The following is a 12,003-nucleotide window of genomic DNA, read 5'->3' on the forward strand; positions in this document are numbered from 1 at the left end:
TGCGTGCGTTGTATGCATAAGAACATGGGCTTTGCTCGCGCTCTTCAAAGGGCACGTGCAGCATCGTCCAACGACCAAATGTCAGCTTTCCGCAATGATGTTTGAATGGTCTTAGTGACCCTTTATTTCTGGACGACATGTGTGTCCAATAAACTTCCGATTTAGCACCAACACGATTTAATTTAAAATCTTAACTAAGTAAATAGTTATGTTGAAATTCTTAAAGTTTAAATTATTATATCAAGTTTGATGAAGTTGCTGAAAGTTCATAATAATCTAAATATTATTTTTTACATTAAAAAAAAATGATTCAAGCCACAGTATGAGTGTGGTCAATAAACTAATACTAACCAGTTGCAACCCTAGTGCTATGCTCCTGCTGTTAATTTTCTCTTTTCTTCTTTATTTTTTTATATATAAGGTCTGAATATTCTATAATAAAATTAAATATCTTGGCCGGCGACAAAAAAAAGAATTAGTTCAAGACAAGTGTGTGTATATTGCTACGAAATACACATTCGTTAATTTGGACTCTGAAACAGTAGATATCGATATGACACGCACCAAAATTTAATTAAGAACGGATACAAACAATACAAGAAGATTTTTTCTCGCTCTTTCCTTCTTCTTCTTCTTGTTTTTTTTTTGCTATCAATATCTATAATGGAACTGAACACTGGAGTCAGCCCTTTGAAGGCAGCAGCTCTACTTGCATACATGTAGTTTGCAATTGATTGCAACGAGAAGCTCCAACATATTTCTTGACTATGAAACTCAATCATGGGATCTTCTTCAATCTCTCTTCACTGCAGAGAGCACCAAATCTCTGATACTTCATTTTTATTGACATCGATCCCTTTCGGAACCATATCTCAAATTATAAAATAAGGAAGATATATACCGGCAAGAAATAAATTAATGATACAATCAACTACATATAAAGTGATGATTACGTCGTTATCAGTTTATATAATTATATAAAACCAAGGGCGTTGAAGATTAATGGTGGTGAAGTCTGGTAGGTTTCCTTTGGCTTGGAGAGGAAGCAAAGGGTGATGGGATCAACCCTAGGCAGACAACATGCATGTGTGGAGCACTCATAATATTATGCATTGGAGCTCTCGCTGAGGCCCTCTTTGCTTCTTAACTAAGTGATAAGATGATGCTTTAAGTTCCTTTCCTCTTAAACAATAGATCTCAGGTTCCCAACAATATTATCAAATGATTTTTGGGGGATTCCATTATTTCATGCCCTGCCTTTTACAGGTAATAAAAACATGCACCTCACAAATTTATGTCATTAAATTGTTAAGTCAAGAACAGTATTCAACGCCTGTCATGAAGGATATGCTTGCCACCTTATTGCTGTCACAACGACATGACGGGTTTATGTGAGGCTTTAAGCCTACTCTGGTCTCTGGCTAGCCCATCTTAATCACGTTTTCCATTTCTCTTTCCCAATCAAATAATTAGATGTGTTCGTCGCTCAAGCGCCACCTTAGATAAACTAGTGTAATCCCACTACGTATCCTGCGATTGTGCTTGTCCTTCACCGTCATCTACCGCCCCACTAGCAGAGGTGTTAAGGAGCCATGTCAGGAAACACTCGAGAGTTCGCTGAAATACGCGTGTGGAGAAAGCAAGGGTTTGATTGGTTTTAGGACACCTTTTGATGGTCTCGATATTTTTCATGTTAAAATACATTGACTTCGGCAAGGAAAATCATTAAAACAAGGAAGATCCCAAAGGCAGAACTAGGGTTGGTTCTAAAAATGGGCTAATCATTGGTTCCTAAGACATCAAAGCTTTAAGGTGCCAAGAAAGTTAGATTGGTAAACCTTGCCTGTACCTGTGTCTTTAGCATCATGAATCGAGAAATCTTGGGCAAAGTATATCAGGATTAACACTTCTAGCATTCAAATACGAGCATGGAATGCAAAGAAACAAGCTAACAGTTCTAACAACAGCAGCATAACATTACATGCACCCCCCCCCCCCCCCCCCCTCTTTAATGCCTTCAAATAGATATTCACAGACTAGCAGACCAGTTTCTTCCCAAATCTCTGCATTTAAAAACCAGAAAGAAAAAGACAATTTGAAGTTCGAATACTTCCATCCTTTCACCTAACAATATGTGAACCATTGGATAACGAAATCTTTAAAACTTGCTAAATGGATTCTTCTGCATCATCGCATCAACCCATCGCATACTTCTGTGTCCAGCTACGGGCGGTGGCCTCATACTTTGCCCTGTCAGTCTTGTACATGTGAGCGATTTCAGGCACAAGTGGATCATCGGGATTTGGGTCGGTCAACAGAGAGCATATAGATAGCAGCACCTGGATTGAAAAACACAGCTGCTGTTAAACACTTCACACAAATACAAATATTCTAGACTGTTTTGCATGAGTGAATAAAATGCACAACTTCATCCTAATATTCCAAAAACACGTCAACAAGTGTTGTTTGGAAAGCGCCAGATGCCCAACTGTGTGATCAGGAATGGGTTACATAATTCACTTTTTCACCAAAATCAAATAGCATCAGAGAAACAATTGTTGAAGAAATATTTCCTTTCCAATCAAATTTTCTGTCACATCATCTTCTTACAAGGAGCCCATTTTTGTTACTAAAGTCTTATAATTTTTCTTCACTTTGGTTTCAGGAAGGCGAAACAGGGTCAGAAGAAATACCTATTCAGAAAAGTAGGGGAATAATAGACACCACCATATCCACATCAATCAAATAACAAGCTCACACCAGTAAATGTTAGAGAAACAGCTATCAAACACAACATACAAAGTCTAAATCTCAATTCTGTTAAGGCCTAATTCACAAAGCAATACAATTAGAGCTAATGTAATCAGAAACTGCAACCCTTCTACATTTCCTCTTTTTCCTGATTCCAATTGTGTGAAACATTTAATTAGCAGCACCATGGTATTCTCCCTAATCACCAAGAGGTAAATGGACATCAGAAAAAAAGGCACAGATATGCAATTAAACGTGTTCATACACAGTTCAAGACATTATTTATTACATTCATTGATACATATAAGAATATTACTAGCAGGCCTTCCAAGACCTTATTATTAATGGTTACTATCACTCTTTTCTATTCAGGACCCAGGGTCACCATAAGTTCCTTCATATTGGTAGCACATACTCTTGCGCATAGATGTGAGACCTTCAGGACCTTAAAAGACTGTTCAATGCATCACTGCTATAAACCTTAAATCCCGAACTAGGTACAAGTTGTGTTTAAACTAACATTTGTGGTAATTCTTCATATTACTTATGTTGTTTTAATAAAAAAATGTTGAAAGGTCATTTTTAACGGATAACAATTTCATAGCGAACACATCATTTTGGTTTCAAGTCTCAGTTGTGAATCTAAGCATTTGATGTATATGCATAGAACACCAAATCAAGTTATCAGATGAGTATGTGTTTCAGCATCAACAAAAGCCTACATGGATAATAAGGCAAAAGAGAAATGGTCATATCAAACCTTGGAAATGGTTAGTGCAGGGCTCCACTGCTCTTTAAGAATATCCAGACATATGCTTCCATTGCTGTTAATGTTCGGGTGGAAGACTTTTGTCCTGAAGGCAACCTGATGTAAATAATCAAGAGTCAAATCAATTTGTTTAGTAAAAAAAAGAAAAAAACACAAGATACCGAACTCATTTTACAAATCAAGGCAAGCAAGTCTATGGCCCAAACTAAATGGGATTGGCTACAAGATATCTCTTATATTTTATTATGATTGGATCAAACTTTTTGTGAATTGTGGTGATTCTATTTAAGTGGATTTAACACCGTAACCCAATGTATCATCAGACAAAAGTATTCAATCCATACCTATCAGCCACTAAATCTAGAACATTAAAGCACAACACTTTCTGCTTATCTAAATGCCTAAATTGATTCAAATTATAAAAAGAGTGCGGCCCTAAATCTATCATCAAAGCACATAAAGATGATATCTAGGCCTTATGACATTGATATTTGATAGGAACTCTATTTCACGCAATCTTGGCTATAACATGAGCTGTTCTCCAAATATATAGCTCTTTTAGGCTTGAACTTTAGCATGGTAAAATAAACCCCATATAACATGCAAGATTATAAACACTATCTAGAAAGTCATTCTTACTTCTGTGCTGCCCTCTGATCTTACTCAAATTGGTAGCTCCTTTTCTATATTACAAGTAAACAAAAAAACTTGACAGTCATTGCTTTGCACATAGAAAGCATGTAGAGTTATCAGACATTAATGCTCATAACAAGCACTGACCAGAACTTCACAATATCATTTCCATAAATACCTTTCATTTCACTTTTTCAAAACCTACATCTATGCTGGAGCAAATTTCAACCTTTATACAAATATCAGCAATCAATAGTTTTGTGAAGTTCAAATAAGGTACGACAGAATCATATTTCTCTTTCCTTCTCTTTCTAACAAGGAGACCAAAAAACTTGATAGTAAATACTTTGGTCTCAAGGGAACTTTGCGCGCGCGCACGATTAAAAAAAAAAAGTACAGAGAAAATGATCACCTTGGGGGGCTTGAAAGGATAATCAGGAGGGAAATGAATAGAAACTAAAAAGACACCTCCTGCATATGGGCTATCAGCAGGTCCCATAATAGTCGCTTGCCAATGGAACATGTCCTCAGCTACTGGACCTAAAATTCCAACCATTTACAAGTCAAAAATCAAGTTACAAAGCCAAAAGGATGGAAACTTTACACCACTAATTCCACAAATGATACAAAATCAGCTCTCAAGAGCAAGAGGGCCAGCATAACTAAATAACGTAACAATAGAGGGAAAAACAGTTTTAAAGATGAGATTTTTATCAAGTTGAAGAAAAGAACAGGAACCATACCAGCACTGCAAGACGTAGGTGGATCTTTCTGCAAGTCCTTGAGCTCTTTCAAGATGCGTTTGGAAGCCATCGAATCAGAACCCAAAAATCAAATCTGGACTGAGTCGCTGAATAACAACCAAAACACCCAAAGAAAAACAACCCAGATGAGGAAAAGAGCAGATCTATAAGTACACACAAAGGATATAGAGAGAGGAGCACAAAACCAAGAGAAGATTTTTGGAATCTAAAGACAGGTGAGGAAGAGAAAGATGGTAGCTTTGTAAATTATTAGAGGCCTGGCTTGAGAGAGAAAACTACTTTTGCTTCTAGAATTTTCTCTTATCTCATCAATTTTGCGTAAGATCAACGTCCTGCTCTTTCTTTATTTTATTTTATGCAAGTCCATTAAAACTGCTATCCTCTCCTCTATGACCATCAATATTATCTCTTTGTTTGCATTCTGATCCCTCTTTTTTGTTTTTTTTCATTTTCTTGCACTTTTTTCTTTATTGTTTCTCCCTCTAGTCCCTAAAATGAATTACATACAGGCAACATTTTGTTCACCATGGTAGCCCAGTTGAATGCAAGTTAAGTATGACCTCTTTAGGTAATGATTGAGATGTAGAAGAGTTGTTTTTTTAAATGTTTTTTATTTGAAAATAGATTAAAATAATATTTTTTTTATTTTTTTAAATTTATTTTTAATATTAATATTTCAAAATATTTCTTAATAAATGAGTTTCATTTTTTATTTTTTTTGTAGATGACATATTTAACTCAATGATTCGAGTATTGTTTTTATATGACCGAATAATATATAGCTAATTATCCGAATCCATAGTATCTAATGAGTATTTTTATTCACCTTAATTTTATTGATATTTTATATTTTCCATTCCATTTTGTTTCATTTCTCTTTCTCTATTTTATTTATGAATTCAATTCCAATTATGATTCTACTAAATTGGAAAAATAAAAAAATTAAAAGGTATGAATAAAACTTCTATTTATAATAAGTTTTATTTTTATTATTGGAGCACAATGCTAAATGATTATAATTACAAAGTCATAATAATAGTCTCTTGTTTGAGAGCTAAATTTATCTTAATTATTTTACTCTTGTCTTTTGCTTTTCTCTAGTTAGCTTTTTACATATCTTTTTTTTAATGAATTTGTGAGTTTTTTATATATATAAAAAAAGAAGATAGTAATTGATGGTTTTTATGTCGAGATTAAAAAAAACAAAATAATTGAAACATAGAGGATTGTTTAAATTCATTCCAAAAATATACAAGTTACAAACTTATTTTATATTTTTATCCCTTAGAGAGTTAGGAAACGCGGGCCAATCGGTTTTTTTTTTAAATTATTTTTTTTATATTTTGGATTGTTTTAATGCGCTGATCTCAAAAATAATTTTAAAAAATAAAAAAATATATTATTTTAATGTATTTTAGCATGAAAAACACTTTAAAAAACAACCACAACTACACTCCCAAACAAGCCTGACAACACTGTTCAATGGCCTATAACTCTAACCAAACAGGCCATATACATTTATGTATTGTCACTTTCAGCATATAACTCTAACCAAACGGAAAAGGTGGCATAAACCATATAAAAAAAAATAGTTAGGAAGGGAAAGAAGAGTTAAGAAGCATCAACCAAAATTTGAAGTACAAAATTAGTTAAGTAGTAGAAACAAGACATGAGAACTCCACAAAGAAACCATTTCAAGGAAGAGGCCACAATGATCAATGGCCTGTCTTGCTGAACACAAATCCAGATTTTAAACTCCTGGGCTTTGACATATTACTGACTAAAAGTTAGAACTGCTTGTCGTGTGTAAATTTAATGTTTGATAATCTCAAGCAGTCAAAAGTTGCTCTTGTCACGCTTTAGCTGATAAAATCATGATTTCCAAGTGCAGACCAGAAGAGAACCGTCGTTAATTTCATCATTTTCATGAAGATGGCTACGATGGTGTTCGACTTCAAAAAGGAAGCACATTCTCCAGCTAAGGCAGAAAAAATGCAGTGTTCTTGATTCAAGTCAACAATTCATTCACAGTATTGAATTAAATTTTACAACGAATCAAGAGGTTTCCACCTAATCAGACTAAAAAATCGAAAATCAAAGCAATACTACACAATAACAAAGGAAAAACATGAGACAAATTCACACTCTATGATGCTGCACATACACATAAGTTGGAAAATATGCTCCAGAAACCTTTCAAGGCAGTTGCTCATAGCACATTTTGAATCTTGATCCTGAAATCAAGCAGCAACAACAATTAGTCAATCACGGAGTCTGCACATTTGAGTCCTTGGATTTATTCTCTTCAGAGGATGGCCGGTTCTCTGAGTCAGATTGCCGGATTTCTTCAATCATTCGAACAACTTCTTCCATGTTAGGTCGCATGTCTGGCACCTTTGCTACACAGGTCATTCCAATTTGCAACATCTGCACCATTTCTTCTTCAATGTTTTGGTATCTCATCAGTTCAACATCGAAAACCTCAGCTGTCCACTCCTCCCTTACAACTGATTGGACCCATCTAGGGAGATCAACCATGTCATCACGTCCTGGTGATTGGATTGGAGCTTTCCCAGTCAGCATCTCGAGGAGGACAACACCAAAGCTGTAGACATCTGATTTATGAGTGTGCTTACGAGTTTCAATCACCTCAGGAGCACGATAACCTGCACTCCGAGATGAAGTAGCAGGGACATTCATAAGAGGGGTCAGGCCAAAATCAGAGATGCAACCATCATGGTCTTGGCTAAGGAGGACATTTGTCGACTTGATATTTCCATGAGTGAACTTTGGACCACCAACTGAATGCAGGTGGGAAATTCCCCTAGCAGTTCCAAGGGCAATCTTAACTCTGGAGTCCCAATCTAGTGGAGTTCTGCCAGCTCCCCTGTTCGCTGTTGTCATATTTGAATGGAGTTTAGGATATTAGTGAATCAACAGTTTTAAAGTCCATGCCTGAGTGAATTTAACTGCAAAGAGTATAGGTTGATTGATGCAAAATGGAAAACGACCTCCTAGAATCATCTCTTCTAGGAACATGGACAGCTTGTCCAAACACAATTGATTGAAAAATGACAAAATCTATAGTGCCATTCTTTGGCATGATAAATAATTACTGAGCTAATCCTCCATGTAGGACCTCAGAAAATGGTTATGTATCCAAAAGGCTGGTCAAAAACTGCGAGGAAAGTAAATTTGGTAAACAATGGTCGCAATGTGTAAAAGATTTCATAGTATTATCGCCATTCCGGTCATACCTATGTTCTTGTAGTGTAAAATAAAAGTGAGTGAAAGCATCATTCATCAGTTTCTAAAGCAACTTCTAAGACTCATTACTAGAGCTTAAGGCGTACCATGCAAAAGCGTGGATAAGCTGCCACCAGGGATGTAGTCGTACACTAGAAGCTTCTCATCCTTTGAGTAGTAATAAGCACGAAGTGGCACAATGTTTGGGTGCTGCCCAACCCTCCCCACATTCTCCATTTGCTGCTCAAAGTCTCTCTTCCCCATCACCACTTCTCTCAACCTTTTCACCACAACTGTAGTTGATTCCTCCAAGACAGCCTTATATGCTGTGCCATAACTACCCTTTCCTAGAACTTCAGCTGAAGCTCTTAATAAATCCTCGAGATCAAAGTTGTACGAGCAACCTTCAAAGAACACCAGCTTGTTTTTCTCATGTTCTTGCACCCCGCTTCCAAACTCTTCTTTGGGCTTCTCGCCCCTTCCACTGCTAACTGCCTTCCCTTTCAACACACTACTGCCGCCATTATCTTTTTTCTTCAAACAGCAGCACAAGATGGTTAAAACAACAAGAAACAGAACAGCAGACCCTCCCACAGCTATGGCAATGATAGCTCCCATTGTCAGTTTCACTTTTGAGCTTCGCTTACGTGGAACTGTTGGTGGGGGAATGTAAGCAGGAGATGGAGAAGGTGGACGAATGACTGGGGAGCAAGGATTGAGAGGAGGTCCACATAAGAGAGAGTTTCCAATGAAGGATGAATTAGGGAAATTTTGAAGAGATACTGGAATTGAACCGTTAAGATGGTTGTAGCTTAAATTCAAACGCTTGATCCTAGTGTGATTAAGATCAGGTATGGGTCCAGAAAGTGTGTTATTTTGGAGGCTTAACCCAATAAGTTGTGTTAAATTTGCTAATGTTTGAGGAATGTTGCCTGTGAAAGAATTGAATGAGAGATCCAGCACATTGAGCTGCAAGGAAAAGGAGGTTGGAATGCCACCGGAAAAGTTATTATGTTGGAGGAAGAGGTTCGTGAGTGATGGAAGAGAGGTAATATCAGAAGGAAGATCACCTTCGAGGACATTGGATCTGAGGCTGAGAACCCTGAGGGCATCAAGTTTACCAAGAGTGTTTGGTGGGATATGACCCACAAGTCCAACTCCAGGGAGTCGCAGTTGAGACACACGAGTGCGATTCGAATTGCAAGTGACACCCACCCAAGAATTGCAGACCGATGAAGCGGGGTTCCAATTGAGCTTCCTTAAATGAGGTACAGCAGTAGCAAAGTCCAGAAGAGCTTGCTTATCTGACTTCAGGTCAGCAAAAGCAAAAGGAAAAATGATGGTTAGGATGATGAAGAAATAAATAACTGAACCCAGGAAGATCTTCATGGGGAGTTGATTTGGACTTGCTATATGGAAATATAGGCCCTTCACTTATTGCTGTTTCCCTGATTCAGCACAGAAACCAGAAAACAACATTAGACAGCCAACATAAGGCAATTCATGAATCTTTACAAGAAAAGAATATAAGCATCCCCATTATATCACAAGCTAATTGCAGCAAAAAAGACAACATTCTCAAATGCAATACTCATGGCGTAGCAATCTCTCACATAAAGAGCTTCTCACTTTGCTATGCATCTATCAATGAAAACTTCACGAGTTGCTATTAAGCTTAAATCTGAATCGTCTTAGTTTTCCAGTGCATATTTTCCACAGCATAAGCAATAATGATTACAGCAGTCTTGTCTGCTAAGCACCCAAAACAACAGCAAGTGTGTCCTGTACTTCAGCCATTAAAGATATGAAGATCTAAAATAAAAAGCTATTGATTGATCATTACTTTTCTTGCCAGAAAAGTTGAGATAAATTTTTCTACTCCTCCTCACTTTTATGTTTCATCCAGTATCTAAAGAAATGCCAAGGACAAACAGAAAAGGTAACACCATCCAAAAGCAAGAGGCAAAAGATATCACAAGACGAATAAAGCAAGCAAAAGAACAACTCTTTTCCATTACATTCCGGGGCTCCCCAAATGAAATGCTTATTCTCTATAGTGATGACCAAAGGGCACAGAGAAGACCCAATACCAACAGGAAAAAATAAATAAACAACAAAAAGGTGAGAAATAAAAAGGCAGCACATGCTTTTGCTCATCAAAGACCATCAAATAAAGCAAATTACACCCACATGCTAATTAATTAAAGAAAACAAAATAAAAAAAGAATCCAAAGACTTTGAGAATGACCAAGTTTGGTTCTATACCAGAAATATCCCAGTAAGATCCTACATTACAACTACTTGAAGGATAAGAGTTAGGCTTCAAGGAAATAACAAAGGTACAACACTTGTTGAAGTTGAAGAGAGAAAGAAGCCATGGAGAAACCAGAAAGTTTGCAAAATTTTACTGGACTGAATGGCAATTAAGCAATTTAAAGTCATGCTAGCTAGAGTTGTTGAACAACTAAAGGTGGATTCTTTGCATTGAAAAGAAAGAAAACAAGTCGAAACTAGTCAAGCCTAAAAAGCATCCTGAAGAGATCCAAAGCAAACACAAGTATGACAAACATTGCAACAAACTCACTTGAAAATCTGGAAACCAAAAAGTTTCCTCATATTAGATAAGAAATTGACTTTCTTGTGAGAATCAACAAACAATATTCAAAATGAAACAGATCTAGAAGCTTAAGAAGATGCCCAAAATGTAAAAAAATAAATAATGTAGGTAGACCTTGAAGAGCTTGATTAATGAAACAGAAGAGTAAAGAAATAAAGGCAAAATTGTGAACCTGGAGAAAGAAGCATGCAGGAAGACTCTCTCATCAAATAATGCCTTGATAATTGAACCCAGTAGCTGCCATTTCTCCAGCTCTCTCTCACTCTCTCTATGGAGAAACTATAACTGAAACCTCCAAAGAACCAACCAACTGAAGAAACCCATTTCCAGCAATATCAAGAATCTGCAAAGAGAGAAGCTTTAGATCCAGCATGAATGTTGTAATTAGCTGAAATGGGTAATCTTTGGACAATGAGCTAGCAACATAGGAATTCACAAACTTTGAGGATTTGATTCCACCCCCAAATAATAGTTGAGCACTTTTAGCCCAAGATTAGCATAGCATTTAAGAGGGTAGAGTCAGCGGAAGCGGCAGCAGCTTTAAGCTTTGAGTTTACTTAAGACAAAATAAACAAAAAGTGAGAGCAAATAACTACTACTGTTTGTCTTGTTGAGGAGTGGAAAAGAAGGCAAATTTCTTGTTTTTGAATTAATAAAGGCGAAAGGGAAAGATTAGAAGCAAGAGAGAATAAAAAGGTTAGAAACTTAGTCCCTGTAACAGTTACAGTAAAGAGAGAGAGAGGAGAGAGTGAGAGAGTTTGACTTGTCAAGGACAATTACATAATCAACCTCATACCTTAAACTAATCAACTCCAAAGAAAGCCACTTTACTGTACAGATTCAGGGAGTTGAGGAGACGTTTATCTCACTCTTTGTCGACACTTCACTCACGTCATAATCACAACTATGCCACTGTAGGGTTACAGTCTGTGGAAGGATGCCTGGCCACATGGATAGGCGTCAGAAGTGCAAGCCTGGAGGCAAAGACTTTTTCTTTCTTTTTTCTAAATTGCAACTGCTCTCTCCCTCCCCTTCCTCTTCTCACCAAAACATGATAATAAGAAATTGGTGGGGATTGGCCTGCGGAGACTTACCTGCTTTTTCACTACCATTTGCTACGCAGGCAATTCAACATTTCCTGGCAAAGCCATGTGCTTGGTGCGTGTTTCGCGTCCCAGAAGCTTTTGTGATTGTGTATGGAAAAGTAGGTTTAAAAACATTAT

General features: G+C 36.8%; 2 protein-coding genes across 10 annotated transcripts; both read right to left on the bottom strand.

Annotated features, from left to right (window-relative positions):
* Positions 1-1,892: 1,892 nt before the first annotated feature.
* LOC7494655 (ubiquitin-conjugating enzyme E2-17 kDa) lies at positions 1,893-5,283 on the bottom strand. 3 transcript variants are annotated; one of them, XM_006371618.3, is made up of 5 exons: positions 5,197-5,283; positions 4,897-5,003; positions 4,566-4,693; positions 3,512-3,616; positions 1,893-2,339 (listed from the first exon to the last, which is right to left on the bottom strand). In XM_006371618.3, exons 2-5 carry the CDS (start codon positions 4,964-4,966, stop codon positions 2,196-2,198), a joined length of 447 nt encoding a protein of 148 aa, XP_006371680.1. In that variant the 5' UTR covers positions 4,967-5,003; positions 5,197-5,283; the 3' UTR covers positions 1,893-2,195. The 3 variants fall into 3 exon arrangements, with proteins under 3 accessions (XP_006371680.1, XP_006371681.1, XP_052305408.1); XM_006371619.3 differs by having other exon boundaries at positions 5,103-5,267; XM_052449448.1 differs by having other exon boundaries at positions 4,897-5,261.
* Positions 5,284-6,896: 1,613 nt separating this feature from the next.
* LOC7494654 (probable inactive receptor kinase At5g58300) lies at positions 6,897-11,791 on the bottom strand. Of its 7 annotated transcripts, none has more exons than XM_024591561.2 (4): positions 11,577-11,791; positions 10,953-11,123; positions 8,271-9,611; positions 6,897-7,811 (listed from the first exon to the last, which is right to left on the bottom strand). In XM_024591561.2, the coding sequence occupies exons 3-4, from the start codon at positions 9,550-9,552 to the stop codon at positions 7,183-7,185; spliced, it is 1,911 nt and encodes a 636-aa protein (XP_024447329.1). In that variant the 5' UTR covers positions 9,553-9,611; positions 10,953-11,123; positions 11,577-11,791; the 3' UTR covers positions 6,897-7,182. The 7 variants fall into 7 exon arrangements, with proteins under 7 accessions (XP_024447329.1, XP_024447328.1, XP_002325632.1 ...); XM_024591560.2 differs by lacking the exon at positions 11,577-11,791 and adding an exon at positions 11,221-11,530; XM_002325596.4 differs by lacking the exon at positions 11,577-11,791 and having other exon boundaries at positions 10,953-11,530.
* Between the last annotated feature and the right edge of the window lie 212 nt (positions 11,792-12,003).

The sequence above is a fragment of the Populus trichocarpa genome, chromosome 19, assembly GCF_000002775.5.
Source record: "Populus trichocarpa isolate Nisqually-1 chromosome 19, P.trichocarpa_v4.1, whole genome shotgun sequence".
NCBI classification, from domain to species: Eukaryota; Viridiplantae; Streptophyta; class Magnoliopsida; order Malpighiales; family Salicaceae; genus Populus; species Populus trichocarpa.

Excerpts from the sequence above, each read along its gene's own strand:
- LOC7494655 (XM_006371618.3), bottom strand. The coding sequence starts at position 4,966 with ATGGCTTCCAAACGCATCTTGAAAGAGCTCAAGGACTTGCAGAAAGAT. Across the intron at positions 3,617-4,565 it reads ATCCTTTCAAGCCCCCCAAG|GTTGCCTTCAGGACAAAAGT; the intron begins GTGATCATTTTC and ends TATTTACATCAG. Across the intron at positions 2,340-3,511 it reads CTGCACTAACCATTTCCAAG|GTGCTGCTATCTATATGCTC; the intron begins GTTTGATATGAC and ends TTTTCAATCCAG.
- LOC7494654 (XM_024591561.2), bottom strand. The coding sequence starts at position 9,552 with ATGAAGATCTTCCTGGGTTCAGTTATTTATTTCTTCATCATCCTAACC. Across the intron at positions 7,812-8,270 it reads CTTATCCACGCTTTTGCATG|CGAACAGGGGAGCTGGCAGA; the intron begins GTACGCCTTAAG and ends ATATGACAACAG.